The sequence below is a fragment of the Nerophis lumbriciformis genome, linkage group LG09, assembly GCF_033978685.3.
Source record: "Nerophis lumbriciformis linkage group LG09, RoL_Nlum_v2.1, whole genome shotgun sequence".
NCBI lineage: Eukaryota > Metazoa > Chordata > Actinopteri > Syngnathiformes > Syngnathidae > Nerophis > Nerophis lumbriciformis.
The window spans coordinates 33,440,619-33,462,004 of NC_084556.2; the positions used below are offsets into that span (position 1 = coordinate 33,440,619).

General features: G+C 38.7%; 1 protein-coding gene across 1 annotated transcript in view; it reads left to right on the forward strand.

The window, feature by feature from the left end:
- The window catches only part of jhy (junctional cadherin complex regulator), a 75,913-nt gene that overhangs the window by 50,345 nt on the left and 4,182 nt on the right, over positions 1–21,386 (forward strand). The window contains exons 8-9 of the mRNA XM_061961916.2: positions 14,561–14,647; positions 18,410–18,538. Coding sequence (XP_061817900.2) covers positions 14,561–14,647; positions 18,410–18,538 — 216 coding nt within the window. The remainder of the gene's footprint in view (positions 1–14,560; positions 14,648–18,409; positions 18,539–21,386) is intronic.

Consider the following 21,386-nt stretch of genomic DNA (forward strand, 5'->3'; position numbering starts at 1 on the left):
AATTTGGCCCTAGTGTGTGAATGTCAATCAATCAATCAATGTTTATTTATATAGCCCTAAATCACAAGTGTCTCAAAGGGCTGCACAAGCCACAACGACATCCTCGGTACAGAGCCCACATAAGGGCAAGGAAAAACTCACCCCAGTGGGACGTCGATGTGAATGACTTTGAGAAACCTTGGAGAGGACCGCATATGTGGGTAACCCCCGCCCCTCTAGGGGAGACCGAAAGCAATGGATGTCGAGTGGGTCTGACATAATATTGTGAGAGTCCAGTCCATAGTGGATCCAACATAATAGTGAGAGTCCAGTCCATAGTGGGGCCAGCAGGAAACCATCCCGAGCGGAGACGGGTTTAGCAGCGCAGAGATGTCCCCAACCGATGCACAGGCTAGCGGTCCACCCCGAGTCCCGACTCTGGACAGCCAGCACTTCATCCATGGCCACCGGACCTGTGTAACTCCCCCTCCACAAGGGAGAGGGGGGCAGAGGAGAAAGGAAAAGAAACGGCAGATCAACTGGTCTAAAAATATGAGTATGATGAATATGTGAGTGTGAATGTTGTCTATCTGTGTTGGCCCTGTGATGAAGTGGCGATCCTTCAGCTTCTTTCCTTGTTTCAGCAATACCATTTTGGATTTTCTGTTGGCAAGCTTCATGATGATGACTGGATTGGTGTCGTTGTTTCTTCTATTCGGTGAAATGCACACATCAATGGTGTTAATATCGACATCAATTCTCTTTGATGGCAGAAAGTTGACCCCTTGTTGCTCCGTTGAGGTAGCATCCATGTCGTCTGGTTCTCCTCTGTTAATTGCTTTAGCGTAGGATCGAGTATCCATACGCCGCCCTGCAATGATGATGTCATTCTGTCGTGATCCATCTGATGCATCTCCTCTTTGATGTTTTCCAAAGCACTGATATTCCCTCAATCTGTGATATCTTGTCTGGCATTCAACTGTTGGCGCAATGCTGCTATATCCATCCATCCATCCATCCATCTTCTTCCGCTTATCCGAGGTCGGGTCGCGGGGGCAGCAGCCTAAGCAGGGAAGCCCAGACTTCCCTCTCCCCAGCCACTTCGTCCATCTCCTCCCGGGGGATCCCGAGGCGTTCCCAGGCCAGCCGGGAGACATAGTCTTCCCAACGTGTCCTGGGTCTTCCCCGTGGCCTCCTACCGGTCGGACGTGCCCTAAACACCTCCCGAGGGAGGCGTTCGGGTGGCATCCTGACCAGATGCCCGAACCACCTCATCTGGCTCCTCTCGATGTGGAGGAGCAGCGGCTTTACTTTGAGCTCCCCCTGGATGACAGAGCTTCTCACCCTATCTCTAAGGGAGAGCCCTGCCGCCTGGCAGAGGAAACTCATTTCGGCCGCTTGTACCCGTGATCTTGTCCTTTCGGTCATAACCCAAAGCTCATGATACATAGGGGAGGATGGGAACGTAGATCGACCGGTAAATTGAGAGCTTTGCCTTCCGGCTCAGCTCCTTCTTCACCACATCGGATCGATACAGTGTCCGCATTACTGAAGATGCCGCACCGATCCGCCTGTCGATCTCACGATCCACTCTTCCCTCACTCGTGAACAAGACTCCGAGGTACTTGAACTCCTCCACTTGGGGCAGGGTCTCCTCCCCAACCCGGAGATGGCACTCCACCCTTTTCCGGGCGAGAACCATGGACTCAGACTTGGAGGTGCTGAATCTCATCCCAGTCGCTTCACACTACTATATCCTTTTAATCTATTTGTACAACATTGACATCGCATTGTAGAGTTCCTATTAACGCTTTTAAATCCGGCTCCTCTTCTGCCAATCATGTATTGCTCCATTGACTTTGTTTTATCATGCTCATTGTTGCTTGGCAGCCAAGTGAAGCTCTTGGTGTTGTTAGCATTGGCGGCAAGCGGCGCCTCTTGCATGTTTTTCCACGTACCTTGCGCCGGCGAGAGCGGTGTCAGCGTTTCTTGTAGATCACTTGTGTGGTCAGAAACGCTTGCAAGCTAAGCCATCTAAAGAACGTCAGTCCAATTACATCCTAATGCAGGGATGGACAAACCTTTTGGCTCAGGGGCCACATTGACTTTTGAAACTTGGCGAGCACATGTTGTGCTGAATGCACTGTAATCGTCGCGTAGTTCAAACCTCCTGGACTCTGTGTTGTGTTTGTTGTAATGATGGACAGAGGACTTGAGTGATGTTATGGACACCGTTTACTTTCTGATGTGGAATGGAATGTTCAATACAGTGAGGCTCCTTACCACACACTATGAAAAATAGTACATCATGTAAGCAACAAAGCTAATTGTCTATTCATTTGTATTTGAGCAACGCTCCCCAATTCACCTTGATCATGGCCGTATTAAACTGGCGGATGCGATGCCAGTCCATCGTATTTATAGCCCATGTCTGAGAGGGGGCGCTATTGAGCACTCATAAACCCTTGTTAGAACACGTGGAATCAAATACAAACAGTAACCTGTTACAGATGCATACTATATATGTTGGAACTAAGGGTAGGCTTTTCAAACATGGGTTATTTTATTTACAATACATCTATTTTCAACAATATATCTATCATCAAAGAAACATACAAAAGGTATTAAAGGGTTGACACTTACATTCTCTTTTAGTGGGAGCAGTGCCAGTGCATCGAAGTTTAGTATTCGTTTTGTTATGGCAATTCTCAAAACAGATCTTTGCTCAATTCTGTTTTAATATTTGTCGGGCCGGAGTAAAGGGACCAACGGGCCAGATGTGGCCCGCAGGCCGTAGTTTAAGCATAGGCAGACGTCAGTGAGCATCAAACTACGAGAGACGGCTAAGCCAGCTTTGAAGCTGCTTGGTCAGTTTTCATTTACTTAATTGACAAAACAATCATTTCCGAGAGGACCCAAGGGTTGTTGAACAACATAAGAATGCTTGTGTTGTGCATGACATGTTCATTGGACAATTATCTCTATGGCCCAGCTCTGCATATGTAATGATAAGTGTTAGCAGTAAATCCTCTGGCAAAGATGAAGGAATCACCAATCTTAGAAGATGTTTCATTTTGTCCGACAAAGCAGAAAACAGAAATAGCACGAAACCACAGTCATTTTAAATGTCAACTTAATAAACACTAAAACGAAATCAAGAAAAACTAAATTAATTCAAGAAAGTTAATTGTTGTAGTCAGCAGCAGCAGCTTGCTTTTTAGATCAAGCAGAGTGAAACAATTATGTAATCGCTCGATTTTGAGGAGAACAAATGATGGAATCACCCTGTAAATTTAAATTTCCAAAGCTAAACAAATGAATGACAAATGGGCGCAATCTGGAGACACCGTCTGTGACAGAACTTTAAGAAAGTGCCTAAAGCAGTGATTCTCAAGCCGTGGTACGTGTACCACTAGTGGTATGCGGGCTTCATCTTGTGGTATGCCAGAAAAATCCCTTTCCTAAATTCAAACATTGTGTAACTCTGCAAACCGTGTGTAGTGGCCAAAAATGTTAAATATACTTGTTAAATAGAAATTCTGCCTTGTTTTTGATGATTACTTGGGCCTACTATGCTACTTTATTTTAATGTTGGTCATTACGGTGGTAATTGGAGAGTCAAGTTTTTTCTGCGGTGGTACTCAGTGAAAAAGGTTTAAGAACCAAATGCTTAAAGGAAATGGAATTTAAAAACAGAAAAGCTAAATGAAAGTCATCATTAAAACAGAAAAATAAACTAAAAATAGCGATTTTTTAATTTTTTTGCTTTGCATTTTCTGTTTTGAAAATATATTGCTGTAACTATTCAGTCTTGACGTTTTGATGTTTTCCTTGGTCTACTAGTATGCTTGCCTTTTACAACCTTCCAATGTTAGTACTAGGTCCAGATTTTAGACACAGCTGATTGTGAACAATCAACATCTTTTGCAACATCTTCGTGAAGAAGTTTTTTCATCCTCTGCTTCAATTAACATCTCATATGTTGGAGCCATAATTCGTGTCAATCTTCATTTGATGCAACAGCTCTCGAAGGTGTGAACGTGCCTTATCACTGCAGTCTAACGAACAGACTGAATCTGATGCAGGTGTTAACTTTGGATATAAAAATTTACAGCCTGATTCAATTTTTTTTTTTAGAATCGAGTGACTCTTTTTTTTTTCTTTTTCTACTTGATCTAAAAATGAAACTTACTGACTACCACAATTTATGGTTTTGATTTATTTTAGTTTTTCTTAAAGCCAGAAAGTTACAATTTGAAATGACTAAAGTTTTGTGTCATGTCTGTTTTCTGCTCTTTTTTTTTAAACAAAACAATACAACTGAATAAACATCCTCCCAAGTCTGGTGATTCCATTATTTACCAAGGGTTTTATTAGCGGTAGAAAATGAATGGATGGATTAGATGACTTATCAGAGCTATGTATAGACTGAAGGTTGATATCGGAAGCAGAAGAAGTGTGCTGAAGTTGAATAAACGTTGCTAGCTTGGACTAGCAAGAACAGACAAAACTCTTGTTTGGATGAATAGAACATTATATACAGTAAGTCAGTTGCTTAAAATAAAATAAATTGCTCAATACAATTGTCAAAGAATCTGTCCGAATTGAACAATAAATAGATGAAACCTAAAATTGCCACTGTGCAGAGAAATGACATAATATCTGCTAAGCCTTGCAAAACCATAGACGATTGGTCGGTGAAACGCTATCCAGAAAGGCTTGTGTCATGATGTAACCCAGCAGGCACAAGACAATAAAACAACATTGAGAACTTCTTAAATTAGGTTCTGACGTTGAGCAACTCAAACAAAACATTGAAACAACATGCTTTTTGACTACGTTTAATCAATGTTGGGTTCTGACTAGAGGTGTGGGAAAAAATAGATTCGAATTCGAATCGCGATTCTCATGTTGTGCGATTCAGAATCGATTCTCATTTTTAAAAAATCTATTTTTTTTATTTATTAATTTTTTTTAAATTCTTTTTTGTTGTTGTTTTTTTTGTTTTTTAAATTAATCAATCCAACAAAACAATACACAGCAATATCATAACAATGCAATCCAATTCCAAAACCAAATCCGACCCAGCAACACTCAGAACTGCAATAAACAGAACAATTGAGAGGAGACACAAACACGACACAGAACAAACCAAAAGTAGTGAAACAAAAATGAATATTATCAACAACAGTATCAATATTAGTTACAATTTCAACATAGCAGTGATTAAAAATCCCTCATTGACATTATCATTAGACATTTATAAAAAAATAAATAAAAGAAGAACAATAGTGTCACAGTGGCTTACACTTGCATCGCATCTCATAAGCTTGACAACACACTGTGTCCAATATTTTCACAAAGATAAAATAAGTCTTATTTTTGGTTCATTTAATAGTTAAAACAAATGTACATTATTGCAATCAGTTGATAAAACATTGTCCTTTACAATTAAAAAATCTACTACTCTGCTTGCATGTCAACAGACTGGGGTAGATCCTGCTGAAATCCTATGTATTGAATGAATAGAGAATCCTTTTGAATCAGGAAAAAAAATTGCTTTTGAATCGAGAATCGTGTTGAATTGGGAAAAAAAAATCGATTTTGAATCGAATCGTGACCCCAAGAATCGATATTGAATCGAATCGTGGGACACCCAAAGATTCACAGCCCTAGTTCTGACATTGATTTGACCTTTTGAATTTTCATAATTTCCCAACCAATATTCTACAACACAAATACAACGTTGAAACAACATGTTTTTTGATGATGTTTATTGAATCTCAGGTTGTGACGTGGATTTGATCATTGGAATTTCCCAACCAACGATGTTGATCCAACATTGGACATCAACTTCTCAATTTACAAATACAACTATTTTGCACCGTTGTTTTAAAGGACACATATGTATAATCAACGTTGTATCAATGTCCTGTGCCTGCTGGAAAGTGCCAAGGCTGCAGCTGGACCCTTCTCATTAAGTTAGCCAGCAGCTATAAAATTATAAAATGATGTTGCTGAGTAGACAATATGTCTATTATTTTTATTTCTGACAGTCCATATGTTGACACACACATGTAGTATAAATGATTTTCGATCTGTCCAGCTGTCTTTGCAGCACAATTCCCTCTTTTCTCACAGCCTTTTCTGCGCAACTGCCAGTTTGCACGTCCTGTCTAGACGTACTAAATAAAGTATCAAAACAGCGCCCGCAGTTTTTAATCTTGATAAATCACACAGCGTGTGCTACATAATTATATTTGTATGTTCTCCTCCCATAGTATTGTGGGCTTTCTAATGATCAGCATCTATTCTGCATATTCCTGGAGTCAGACACACTAAACGGATTGTGCTCCTTATTTTGCTCACTTACGAAACACAATCCTCCACTCACAAGTTTAGTAGATCAGCTTTGCGTGTGCTATCAAGTTTGCACGTGTTTTAGTACTCGCAAACCTTTTGTTTAGATCAGTAGTGCTAAAAAAAAAAAATAATGGTTAATTCAGATGAACCCAACGCATGACAGCCTGCTAAACATGATTAAATGCTTAAATCTGTTATCCACCAAGAACAATGTTGGAGTGTCCCTTCTCTCTGTACCTCTTACCCCTTGACACCTCTCCACCCCCACAAATTTCAGACCATGTTAGCATCATGTCTGATGAGATTACAGCTTCGTATTCATCAATACTGTGGGACATATACAATATTTTTTACTGAATAGACTTGAGATTACTATCTTGAATCACGTCATGGATTTTGTGCCCACACGGCCACATGCACATCATATACAGCCCGCCTGCAAAGAAAGTTATACAAACAGTGCACACCTGTCTTTATTATAGTCCTTATGCAGGGAGTGCAGTAAAATCTGCTTCTGCTGTATTTGGTGTAGTATGATTAATAGTTGTATTTCTTCCAGGGAGCAATATGATGTCTGAAGCATATCTAGAACCTGCAATATACTGTATGTGTGAATGTCAGTAATATTGTGCATGACTGAGGATTATACCAAGGTACACCAAACATGACAATAAGTGGCCACTAAACACTCATCCCATTTGGTGGTGTTGCCTGTCACTAGGGGTGGATATTGTTTACATTTTAACCAATACTCGTACCCAAAATGGTAATTATATAATTGGAAAAAAAAAAGAAGCAAATTTTTGTGACATTAAAGTTGAACAGACTTGTAATTTTAATTATTGCACTATATAAGTGAAATGATAAGGAAGTAATACCGTATTTTTTGGAGTATAAGTCGCACCGGAGTATAAGTCGCACCTGCCGAAAATGCATAATAAAGAAGGAAAAAAAACATATATAAGTTGCACTGGAGCCCGGCCAAACTATGAAAAAAACTGCAACTTATAGTCCGAAAAATACGGTACATGAAATCAAAAATAAAATCTTCAACAGCCTGCTCAGTGGCCTTGTGGTTAGAGTGTCCGCCCTGAGATCGGTAAGTCATGAGTCCAAACCCCGGCCGAGTCATACCAAAGACTATAATAATGGGACCAATTACCTCCCTGCTTGGCACCCAGCATCAAGGGTTGGAATTGGGGGGTTAAATCACCAAAATGATTCCCGAGCGAGGCCACTGCTGCGGCTCACTGCTCCCCTCACCTCCCAGGGGGTGGTGGAACAAGGGGATGGGTCAAACGCAGAGAGTAATTTCACCACACCTAGTGTGTGTGTGTGACTATCAGTGGTAGTTTATTTAATTAATTTTTTAATTACATTTTAATATTGCCATAATTATGGCATCAATACAGAACGTGCAAAAAAAGAACACTTGTGTTTTTGGTGCATAATAAGGAAGTGCTGTGTTGTTATGCTAAGTGTTGTGGCGCTATCATTGTTATAAGGGCTCCTGTTGGTGTGTCGGCAATAACGTTAAAAAAATAGTTTTTTTTGGTCAGCATTACAATAATTACACAAAATACACAAAGTTACTTGCACAATAACAGCGCTAACCACTTGTTGCAGTTGGCTGAGACTGCGTTTATTCAACAACGACCAAATGAGGCACCAAAAGCTACTTATTGTGATTAATTTGATTAGAAAAAAATCTTGCATTTATATTATGTTGCTTTTATCAATCGTTTTAATAAGTGTAACAAATATAAATTGAGAAAAACCAAACCGCATGGCGTGTGAGGAATTTTAAATACGCACACTTAAGTTTCTATACGTCCGCTGCAATAGAGCGCATGCGAGCGGTGGTGTGTGCCTTAAACATCATATTCAGAAGACACCACCTTGGCTGCTGGGGCGCAGGAAATTTGGCTGCCATCTTGAAAGGGGCATCTGCTCGTATTTCAGAAGCAGAAACAACAAGGAATAACACAACGCCAAATCATTGTTCTGCATATTCTTGCTCAAATCGGCGGATTGTGGAATACAGACTGCAGGGGCTTATTTTTCACAAGCCAAAGTGAACATTACTATTGGTTGCATTTTGTAAATGGAAGATTATTGAACTGTATTTTTGCCCACCAGCGAAATTGTTATCAGTTCGCTATAAACTAAGCTGAAAGTTAGTTTAGTATTTAGAAAGTTATGATGGATTAAATGCGCTGACACACATTACGCCTGATAGCAGGTGGAGATGTTGCCCCTTTAAAGATGGCGGCCCCACGTCTTGTCAGCGCCAATGGGCAGTAGCGGTTGATGTGGCATCTATATATTTATGATGTCTATGGTGCCATGATCTGTGTGGTGGTGAACAGCAGAATTGTTTGGTTTTTTTTAGATTTTTTTATTATTGCATGGACACATGTTATAAGTGTAATTTTAATGTTGATGATGTGCATTTATTACAAAATTAAGGTTATGGAAAACAGAAAAATATTTATTTTCTTTTGAACTATTTTCTGTAAAATACGAATTGAGGCTATAACGTGTTTTTTGTCCGATTAATCAAACAAACTAATCGATATATTACATGATTAATAAAATAATCGACAGTTGCAACCCTATTCTATTTACTACCATTTACGTTTGGACCTGTGCCATTATGAAGTAGGGTGGCAGTGCTCATGCCTACCTTTCACTGTCATGGAAAATGTTCATAAAAATAAATGACTTTGCTTAAACCTCACCATACCAAAGTCGCCATGAACAAACACAAACATTTTGTTGAATATCATTATATTAGACAGATTACACATGCGCAGTATGATCCTGTAATGTTTGAGAGAAAACAGCAAAACATCAGGTTTCTTTGTTTTAATCCTGATAATAATTGTTTATTAAAAAAAAACAAAAAAAACATTAATGTCATTATGAAAATGACGATTTATTTACATTTTGAGAACTTTATTATTATTTTATTTATTTATTATTCATGGATTTAAAATGTGTACAAATTGAGAACAGGAAGTGAACAAATGTGTGTTACTAGTGTTACTAGTAGCAATGGAATGGAAAAGGTATAGGATTACATTTACCGTATTTTTTGGAGTATAAGTCGCTCCGGAGTAGAAGTCGCAACGGCCGAAAATGCATAATAAAGAAGGAAAACAACATATATAAGTCGCACTGGAGTATAAGTCGCATTTTTGGGGGAAATTTATTTGATAAAACCCAACACCAAGAATAGACATTTGAAAGGCAATTTAAAATTAATAAAGAATAGTGAACAACAGGCTGAATAAGTGTACATTATATGACGCATAAATAACCAACTGAGAACGTGTCTGGTTTGTTAACGTAACATATTATGGTAAGAGTCATTCAAATAACTATAACATATAGAACATGCTATACGTTTACCAAACAATCTGTCACTCCTAATCGCTATATCCGACGTAATCTTTTACGTCTATCTCTTACGTGAATGAGCTAAATAATATTATTTGATATTTTACGGTAATGTGTTAATAATTTCACACATAAGTTGCTCCTGAGTATAAGTCGCACCCCCGGCCAAAGTATGAAAAAACTGCGAATTATAGTCCGAAAAATACGGTATTCCTACTTTTTTTCGGACATGTTGTAATAAGAAATTGGAAATCCATCCAGCCATCCATTTTCTACCGCTTGTCCCTTTCGGGGTCGCGGGAGAGGCTGGGGCCTATCTCAGCTGCATTCGGGCGGAAGGCGGGGTACACCCTGGACAAGTCGCCACCTCATCACAGGGCCAACACAGATAGACAGACAACATTCACACTCACATTTACACACTAGGGCCAATTTAGTGTTGCCAATCAACCTATCCCCAGGTACATGTTTTTGGAGGTGGGAGGAAGCCGGAATACCCGGAGGGAACCCACGCAGTCACGGGGAGAACATGCAAACTCCACACAGAAAGATCCCGAGCCCGGGATTGAACTCAGGACCTTTGTATTGTGAGGCACATGCACTAACCCCTCTTCGACCGTGCTGCCCGAAATTGGAAATGTGTATAGCATATTGTAATTGGATCCATAAACCATAACATAATCCAGTGCCGGCCCAAGCCTCCATGGGGCCCTAAGCAAAATTAGATTTTGGGGCCCTCTATTTCTGCCAATAATATTGATTGTTTATCATTCACACACCTACTATAAACTCATTGCGGCTCTGGCAGTGTTGTTTACATTATCCTATTGTCAGCCTGGCATGTCTTTACAAATGACATGTCATTTATAAAGATATAGGGGTGGCCCAGTTAAGAACATAAATAATACCAATGAATGAACGAATGATGTCCAGAGTGCCACATATGGTTCCTAATCTTAAAATGTAGAAAACATTCAGCTACAAGAGTGGCCTGGGGTTGAACAGTCCAAGTGATAAAGCTTTGTATTTACAGTAAAAGTGTCATCTTGTCTCATCAGTCTTGTACATATTAGTCTTTAATTACTAGTTTATATTTTTAGTTAATTGTTCCTATTTAATATTTACTTTGTGCAAAGAGAGCGCAGTCTACTGAAGTTAAATTCATCAATAGTTTTCCCCTTTGAAAGACGCAAGGCAAATTCCTTCCATTTCACCATGTTGCTACAATGATCTTCACTGTTTTCATGCTGTTTCAGCAGTGCACCTATGTTGACCCAATCCCACTGTCCCTCGGCTGCCACTTTTAAGGACTTTTTAGAAAATAATTTTGCAGCAAAAGCAATAGACTGCATCTTTACTTCTTGAATATGTCAGCCAGCTATGCTTGACTTTTCCCCCATTGACTAGCTGTCTGTAGGTATAATGATAATGAAAACTTCGGCCATCATGCCGTTTGGGGAATGAAAAGTTCTCCTTAATAGACAGTGGTCCTCTGATCACCTGCTCAGTCCTGTCTGAATCTGAGATGAAAGAAGGCCACTCAGCTGGGTCAACTGGCGGAGCTGAAGGGGGACGTTGTGGTGGAAGTTGCTGAGGAAGTGACCAAAGAAAGACAATGACTAAAAAAGAAGGACCTATAAGGTCATTAAATTGCACTGTTGGACATAATTATTAATCTCAGAATGTTCTGCAGTACAATGAGCAATTATAAAGGGTGTTTTGCAGTTAACTTACTAGATAAATCAGCTGTGGTTTCAGACATGGAGGGGACAGTGGGCACAGAGGATGGAGGTGTGTGAGAGAGCACTGTAGAGGATGGAGATGGACCTAAGATGAATACATACATATAGGCACACATATTAATGACACACTTTGACTATATTAATTTCCCTTCAGGTGTAATGTTTATACTAAGAAATTAAATGTATACTGTATGGTGACAGTCTTTTCCTCACCTGATTCATCACTCACAGTTGAGCCTGAGGATGTGGACTGGCTCTGGGCTGATTCTGTGCCTCCAAAGTATTTTAACAATGCTCCTGGGGAAGTTTCACACAACTTACGAGTTGATGTAAAAGATAATGTTTATTTTAAACCATACTTGCCAACCCTCCCGGATTTTCCGGGAGACTCCCGAAATTCAGCGCCTCTCCCGAAAACCTCCCGGGACAAATTTTCTCCCGAAAATCTCCCGAAATTCAGGCGGACCTGGAGGCCACGCCCCTTCCAGCTCCATGCGGACCTGGAGGGTCCGCATGGAGCAATGTTGTTGTAATATATTGAGTTGGGGGCAATAAACAGGCGAGGGGATGAAGTACGTCTCTTTACTGTAGACTTCAGAACAGACTCACACACTTGACGTCAGGTGCGCAACACCACGTAAATCGTTGGCCAACCAAAAAGTAACCCCAGTACGCTATAGCCAACATTCACCAGGAGATGGCAACAGACAAACGTAGATCACTCTATTACATTCCAGTCTCTCCATGTTTTCTCGCCATGGTAACATGTGATCCACATGCAATGTGCGCTGTCTCTGTCCCTATATATATATATATATATATATATATATATATATATATATATATATATATATATATATATATATATATATATATATATATATATATATATATATATACATATATATATATATATATATATATATATATATATACTTATATATATATATATATATGTATATATATATATATATATATATATATATATATATGAACATATATATATAGATAAATATATTATATATATATATATATATATATAAAAGAAAATACTTCACTTTCAGTGAATTCTAGCTATATATATATATATATATATATATATATATATGTTTATTTAATCATATATATATATACTGTGTATATATATATATATATATATATATATATATATATATATATATATATATATATATATATATATATATATATATACTGTATATTTTTATGAAATACTTGACTTGGTGAATTCTAGCTGTAAATATACTCCTCCACTCTTAGCCACGCCCCCAACCACGCCCCCCACCTCCCGAAATCGGAGGTCTCAAGGTTGGCAAGTATGTTTTACTCACATAAATTACCGTGCTCTGCTGCAAACAATTTGTGCAAACAACATATCTCACTAGTAACCTGATACTAAAAACATATTGCTAGCACCGCGCTAGCTAGCTAACGTCACCTAGCTAAAGCTAATTACAGCTACAAATCTCTTTGATAAACTTTTTATTACCAAGTCATGCAAACATACCTTTATCATGGCATTTTTTCTCCTCTTCCACTTTCTTCTTCTTCCTTTTTTCTGCACCTGAAGGATATGTCCTTTTTTGTGACATTGTTTTGCCTCTATCTGCGCTTTTGATGCCCAGTGCGCACTGGCATTGCACGCAATGCACGGCAAACGTCACAGGTGAAGCAGAGTCAGCTTTACATTTAAAGAGAGGCAGGAAGAATCACTAGGCCTAGATCAGCAGCAGCACTCTGTTGATCTAAAATTGTGTTTTTGTACAATAATATATCTTTGATCATTTAGAAATCATCAGTCAGACTCGTACATGCAAAATTTAAAAAATAAGATTTTTTTGTTAATTGCTTTTGGGGGCCCCCTGGTGGCCGCGGGGCCCTAAGCAAGCGCTTAGTACGCTTATGCCTTGGGCCGGCTCTGACATAATCCCCACAAACCACAGAACCTTAAAGAGAAGTGAATAGATGTGTTTGGTGATAAGGTGAATAAAACCCAGAGGTTGGGAGTCCATAGATGTGTTAGGTGATAAGGTGAATAAAACTCAGAGGTTGGGAGTCCATTTTCCAGCTCACTTGTGATTTTGAACATATTAAGAATTTATCTTAAAAATTTACAACTCTGCAGAAGTGTGGTTTATGTAGCATGACATTTGCAAAGTTATATAGGGTTACGTTTGGAATCCAACAATTTTGCTCTCATGCATTTAAAACCATGGCGGTAACTACCATTGAGGACACCTGGGTCATGTCCTCTGTCTTTTTTTTTTTAAGTGATAAGAAAAAGATGATAGGACTGACAGAAAATATACTTTGTGTGGGATGTCGCGTGCGCTGTGCATCACCATGCGGTGGATCATCTTCTCTCAATATATATTCTTTGGTCATGCACAGCTAAACCCGCTACAACGCAAGACAACAACGTAAAACAATGAAGTCATTGTGTTGCTCAAGGTCATATTATTTAATGTATATAGTGCTGGCTCATCATTTATGCCTTTAAAATCTCCTCTTGGACCACCATTTTTTTTAATCTCTGTATTTGTCAAATCCTGTTTAAAAACTAAATATTTAAAGTTAAAGTACCAATGATTGTCACACACACACTAGGTGTGGTGACATTTGTTCTCTGCATTTGACCCATCCCCTTGTTCACCCCCTGGGAGGTGAAGGGAGCAGTGAGCAGCAGCGGTGGCCGCGCCCAGGAATACTTTTTGGTGATTTGGTAATTGTCAATTTCAACCCTAAAACAAGGGGAAGGTTACATTTAAACTGTGAGATTCAAACATTGTGGATTGTTATCAATGAGTTCTTATTAATAACAGTTTAATTTGTGTTCAGTTTATGGCATTCATGGTCACAACAATCTCAAAAAGGTATTGAAATACTCAGGCCACAGACTAATGTAGTCCTGGACCTGCTTTGTGTGGAAAGTGCTCTGACATAACTTTTGTTATGATTTAATATAATGTGAACACAATTGAATTGAACGTTGTACTTGGTTGGCAATATTGCCCAATCATTATTAAGGTTTAGAACATTCTCTTCTGTGCTCGCAGGCATACAGCTTGAACGAATACAAGGAGTTGAAGCTAGATGTGAATCTGCGAGGCCTGGGACCTGACTACATGGCAGTTAAAAAGAGTGTAAGTAGCATCCCGTTTAATGACTCAATATTGTATGGCTTAGTACTGATCGTGGAGGGAGAAGTTCCTACCGGTCGTTGTTGTTGAATGTACCTGATTGAGGGGCATGCACTAAAAGAAGGGTTTCACTCAAACCATTCTTCCTGAAAGAAAGGGGCCCAGTTTTTCATGTACACTCAAAATAATAAAACTGAATTATTAATCTTAAACATTATTACCCTTAAATAGGTCAGGCTGATTGCGAAAAAACCCCCCAACTAATTAAAATATACTGCAAATCAAAAACCTGATAAAAAATTACATTTACGTTCAATTGTGCACTGCTAAAATAAATACATGCAAACTAGATATATAGTAATAAATAAATACAAAATATGTTTATTTTTAAACTGTTGATACACCTTAACTTTAACAGCTACACTTTGGTCATAATTTTTGCGCTTCAGAAACCTTTCTCTGACTTTTGCTGCAGACTTCTTCTGCTTGTTTAATATTGTCATGCAGTCAACTGACTGATTCATTACTGCCACAAGAGGTGAAATAGTGTATTACAACTGAATACGGCTGCGGCCCACACGGCCCACATCTTAGAAACTGATATTTTTTGACAACCCTCTTAGGGGCGCTTGCCTTAGGGCAGGAGTCGGCAACCCAAAATGTTGAAAGAGCCATATTGGACCAAAAATACAAAAAAAAACAATCTCTCTGGAGATGCAAAAACGTAAGTGTTATGATGAAGGCCATACATGATGTAAGTGTCTATATTCGCTATAATAGCCTACTATCAATAGAATATGTGTTGCAGGCTGACGTAAATCTTCGTTGACAGAAATGTTGAAATGTAATATTTATTCTCCTTATTTTTACAACAATGGAAAACATTAGTAAAACGGAGGCTTCTCAAGAGTGTGAAATAACTTATTATTAATTTGGCTTAGATTGGCCAAAGGTATACATGTGTGTCCAAGTTAAAGGAAACGGCATGCTGCCTTCTTCTAATGGATTTATTACAATCTTTGCAAGCTTGGTAACGTTTGCTGTGGTCTGTAACAGCACACAAACAACTATCAGAAATGCAGCCAATGTTACATACAGATAATGTGTCATGAGACATGTAAATGTAAATTAAATACACAGAGGAGATAAGTAAAGGAAATTAAATTAGCTTAAATGTACCTACGAATGAGGCATAATGATGCAATATGTACATACGGCTAGCCTAAATAGCATGTTAGCATTGATTATGACTTTTGAGACACTCGTGATTTAGGGCTATATGAGTAAACTTTGATTGATTGATTAGCTTAGAGTCATGCAGTGACCAAATATGCCTGATTAGAACCCCAACAAGTCAATAACATAAACAAAGCTCACCTTTGTGCATTCACGCACAGCATAAAAAAGTTTGGTGGACAAAATGAGACAAATAAGGAGTGGCATAAAACACGTCTTTCTGTGGCAGCGCCAAAGAAAGTTGTACATGTAAACAAACTATGGTGAGTTCAATTGCCGCCAAAATTAATAGGACAAAACGGTCGCTCGCCAAATACTCTCATCATTGAATCATGTTTAATATAAACAGTGGGATTTCTAACAATTATGAAGGTTTGTGTCATGTTTGCTTTCCTACAGAAACCATATTAAAACAAAACATTTATTTTTTCCCCTCATCTTTTTCCATTTTCATACATTTTTGGAAAAGCTCCAGGCGCTAAAGATCTAGAGCCGCGGGTTGCCAAAACCTGCCTTAGGGGTAAGAAACACTGTTGTAGAAGATGAATAGTTTGGGTCCGTCACCGAGCTCTCAGGCTAGATTTGATCAATGTCTGTGAGCATTAACTGACGAGAGGCAAAATATCTTTTAAATGGGTTATACCATGTTTTTTTTTTTCTACATTTAAAACACTTACTTGTGGTCCACATAAAATGTAATGGTGGTGCTTTGGTCAAAGTTGTTGTTACATTTAGTTTTACAAACCATCTTCAAGCCGCTTTCAGACTGTCTCTGCACCGTTTTGTGGGCGGTCTTATTTATGTGCCGAAACCCTCCTCCAGGACAGGCGCGCTTCGACTGCATCCCCGTCGGCTACGTTGTAGTTTTTAGCGCTTTCATGTCGAGTCTAATGACAGATACAAGTTAGAAATATATGCTCCTTTTTATTAGAAATCGCAACAGCGGAATATTTCAGCATGAATGTGCATGTACGAGCAAGTCTGCCACAAAATAAGAGGACCGACGAAAATAAAGGACTTGTTGACTACAACTTTGGACTACACCTGAATTAAAAATGCCGCATAGTACTTCGGGTGAACCGTACTTTATAATGACATATCCGCTGACCTAACTACAATCATCTCAAATTCCAAACGGCTCAAGAAGGCAAGATTGTTTTATAAATATCTTTGCTCTGACTCCTTGGTGGAATTTTACATTTTTGGGACTTATGGAGACCCCAAATACACAAATACAAGTACCAACAGACAAGAAAAGTTGGGTCTACATAATAGGATTACTTTAAGACATGGGTCTCAAACGTACGGCCCGTGAACAGGTTTTATCCGGCCCGAGGGATGAGTTTGCCGAGTATGAAAATGAGCTGAAATTTTTGAATGAAAGGAACTGCTGTTCTAAATGTGTCCACTAGATGTCGTAATAGCAATTCTTTGTATCTTTGTAGATGATGCTACATATGTAAAAAAAGAAAAAAAAAATGTTAGTGCACCAGTCGAGGAAAATGAGCAAACTACATAATAACATCCTGTAATTTGATTTTAATATTATTTTTTTATCTTGATAGATTGAAAATGAACACCAATGAGTTGACTGATGAGCATTATCACATCATTTATCCAGAAAGTATACATAAAGACATATAAAGATAGAATACTATGAACCGCAACATGTAAGTGTAAAAATAACACAACAACATTATGATTTGTACATTTTTAGAATGGGCTTGTTCTATTTCTAAACAAAGAAAACAATCTGAAGTTGTCTTTATTTTTAAATGATCGTGCTGTGATTTTACCAGAGTAGATTTTTCTCCATGTGGCCTCCGATATAAAATGAGTTTGACACCCCTGCTTTAAGACAAACTGAACAATCGAGTTGCTCCTCATTCAATGCCCTGAGAGTAAATATTGATGTGTAGGATTAAAACACAACTCAATATAAAGGGTTTCCGCCACCACTGGCTAACAGGTCTGTCCTAGATTTCTGACAAGATGAATACATGGTATTCAGATATTTTCCCACATAATACTTTAAGCGAAATTTTCAAAGTATGTAGTACATTTGCTGATGACCTTATACTTTTAAAAATATGGCTCACAAATGACACAAAGAAAAAAATAATCGGTTTTGTGGGTACACCCTGAAATGATGTAGTATGCCCACTGACACTGTTTTCAGTTCCTCATTCAAAGGCCCCATGCTATTTCCTAGATACAATTACATTTACAAAGCAAATGAGCGTCCCTCTAAGAAGTTAAGTGCCCTTTGCTTCAATATATCTTTTGTTAATTCCCCGTTGTACAATGTGAGCATGTTTCAGTAATTTACTCTAAATTGAGGCCTGCAGCTCTCCAGGGCCAAGCCTCTTAGTGAATGATATGTGTAATTGTTGATAGGCCAAATGAATGGCTTACTGGGTTTGATAGAGATGTTTCTTTTCGTTAATTGTCTTTTTCGTCATCTGCTTGTGAATGTCTCTCCCTTCTATTCTCTTATTTTATTCCTTCCCATCCTTTGACCATTGCCAGGCTGAGAAGATGAAACAACAGAAGCAGTATTCAAATGGGGTCCGTGAGAGGAACAAAAACCTTAGTAAAATACCTTTCATAATGGCCAAGGATCCAGTGGTCAAAGACAAGAGAATTGCCAGGATTAAGGTGTGTATTGTTTCTTTTGTGTGTGAGTGCATCTGGAAAGTATTCACAGCGCTTCACTTTTTCCACATTTTGTCACAGACTTATTCCAAAGTGGAAACAATTAATTTTTGTCCTCAAACTTCTACACAAAGTACCTAGAAAAAGGTTCCGCAGCCTCCGTAGCAGAACCTCCAGGTTCTTTAACAGCTTCTTCCCTCAGGCCATAAGACTCTTAAACACATCATAATAATCTCTTCAATTCCCCACCAAAAATGGATTAACTCGCTGGAATATAAAGACAATACAACATACATCCATAAACGTGGATGCATATGCAAAAGTGCAATATATTTATCTGTACAGAAATCTATTTATTTATATCTGCACCTTATTGCTCCTTTATCCTGCACTACAACGAGTTAATGCAACAACATTTCATTCTTATCTGTACTGTAAAGTACGGAGTCCCTAAAGGGACATGGGGACAATTTTTTTTTAGATATATAATATATAGATGTATTCAAAATATTACTTGAAATCAATTTTTGGCAGCAACAAAGAGGCCATTTGGGTAGATATTTGTTCTAAAAATGGTATTTCAACAAGTAAACAGTACAGTAGGTACTTGATTTTGATATATGTAATGCTCATAAGGGTATTCTAGTAAAACACGCGTGTGTAAATATGCGATGTGTAAATATCAACATATTACGTCAAATCACTTTTTGTCAGGCAATATTACATTTAATGACAGTTTGACATAAATTAATACATCCAAACACGTACGTATTTATTATGTGCAGGAAGAAATAACAGTTACAATTGTATGTACCTTCCAAACAAGAAAGAGGTTTTATCACATCAACATCGGACTAACGACAGTCCTTTAAAGGGGAACATTACCACCAGACCTATGTAAGCGTCAATATATACCTTGATGTTGTAGAAAAAAGACCATATATTTTTTTAACCGATTTCCGAACTCTAAATGGGTGAATTTTGGCCAATTAAACGCCTTTCTATTATTCGCTCTCGGAGCGATGACGTCACAACGTGATGTCACATCGGGAAGCAATCCGTCATTTTCTCAAACACATTACAAACACCGAGTCAAATCAGCTCTGTTATTTTCCGTTATTTCGACTGTTTTCCGTACCTTGGAGACATCATGCCTCGTCGGTGTGTTGTCGGAGGGTGTAACAACACGAACAGGGACGGATTCAAGTTGTACCAGTGGCCCAAAGATGCGAAAGAGGCAAGAAATTGGAAGTTTGTTCCGCACACTTTACCGACGAAAGCTATGCTACGACAGAGATGGCAAGAATGTGTGGATATCCTGCGACACACAAAGCAGATGCATTTCCAACGATAAAGTCAAAGAAATCTGCCGCCAGACCCCCAGGAAAAGAGAGCGGATGAGGGTATGTCTACAGAATATATTAATTGATGAAAACTGGGCTGTCTGCACTCTCAAAGTGCATGTTGTTGACAAATGTATTTCATATGCTGTAAACCTAGTTCATAGTTGTTAGTTTCCTTTAATGCCAAACAAACACATACCAATCGTTGGTTAGAAGGCGATCGCCGAATTCGTCCTCGCTTTCTCCCGTGTTGCTGGCTGTCGTGTCGTTTTCGTCGGTTTCGCTTGCATACAGTTCAAACCGATATGGCTCAATAGCTTCAGTTTCTTCTTCAATTTCGTTTTCGCTACCTGCCTCCACACTACAACCATCCGTTTCAATACATGCGTAATCTGTTGAATTGCTTAAGCCGCTGAAATCCGAGTCTGAATCCGAGCTAATGTTGCTATACCTTGCTGTTCTATCCGCCATGTTTGTTTGTATCGGTATCACTATGTGACGTCACAGGAAAATGGATGGGTGTTTATAACGATGGTTAAAATCAGGCACTTTGAAGCTTTTTTTAGGGATATTGCGTGATGGGCGAAATTTTGAAAAAAACTTCGAAAAATAAAATAAGCCACTGTGAACTGATTTTTAATGGTTTTAACCCTTCTGAAATTGTGATAATGTTCCCCTTTAAATCTCATCAATACCACAGAAGAGGTAAGCTGTCATTTTCTGGGCACAATAAAGTCTTAAATAATGTCAAACACGTTGTGATACAATAACTAGGAAGATAAAGTGTTTGTCTTACACCTAGTAATCGGCTGTGGACAGATCAAGCCAAAAATGCATGTTCAGCAAGCGCTGCGCGCCCCCACAAAGGAAATACATTTTTGGCAGGCATTCACATTTTGCCACAACACCCCTAAAGGGACCTGGGGGAAAGTCCTAGTTGGAAATACAGCCGAATTAACTCCTGAACTGGCATTTTCACACAGACCTCAAACCATCCGCACGCATCCAATGCTTTCTGGTGCGCACTAGAAACTATCTGGTGCGCACCAGACACATATCTAAAAATAAATTGCCCCTGTGTCCCCTTAGGGGCTCCGTAGTAAAGTTCAAATTTGAATGCCAATAAAAAGAAGTCTAAGTCTAAGTCTAAGTCTGTCTAATAATGATATTGTGAAAAGGTTTATTTTTTAAACATTTTCAAATTTATTAAAAAAAATAAATAAATAAAAATCACCTCCAAAGACATGCACCTGGGGATAGGTTGATTGGCAACACTAAATTGGCCCTAGTGTGTGAATGTGAGTGTGGAAGTCTTTTTGAATACGATGCCGCAAGTTTGGCACACCTATCTTTGGGCAGTTTCGCCCATTCCTCTTTGCAGCACCTCTCAAGCTCCAGTGTTGGTTTTGATCCTGGATGTCTCTGTACATTTGCTGCATTGATATTTCCCTCCATCCTGAATAGTCTCCCAGTTCCTACTGCTGAAAAGCACCCCCACAGCATGCTGC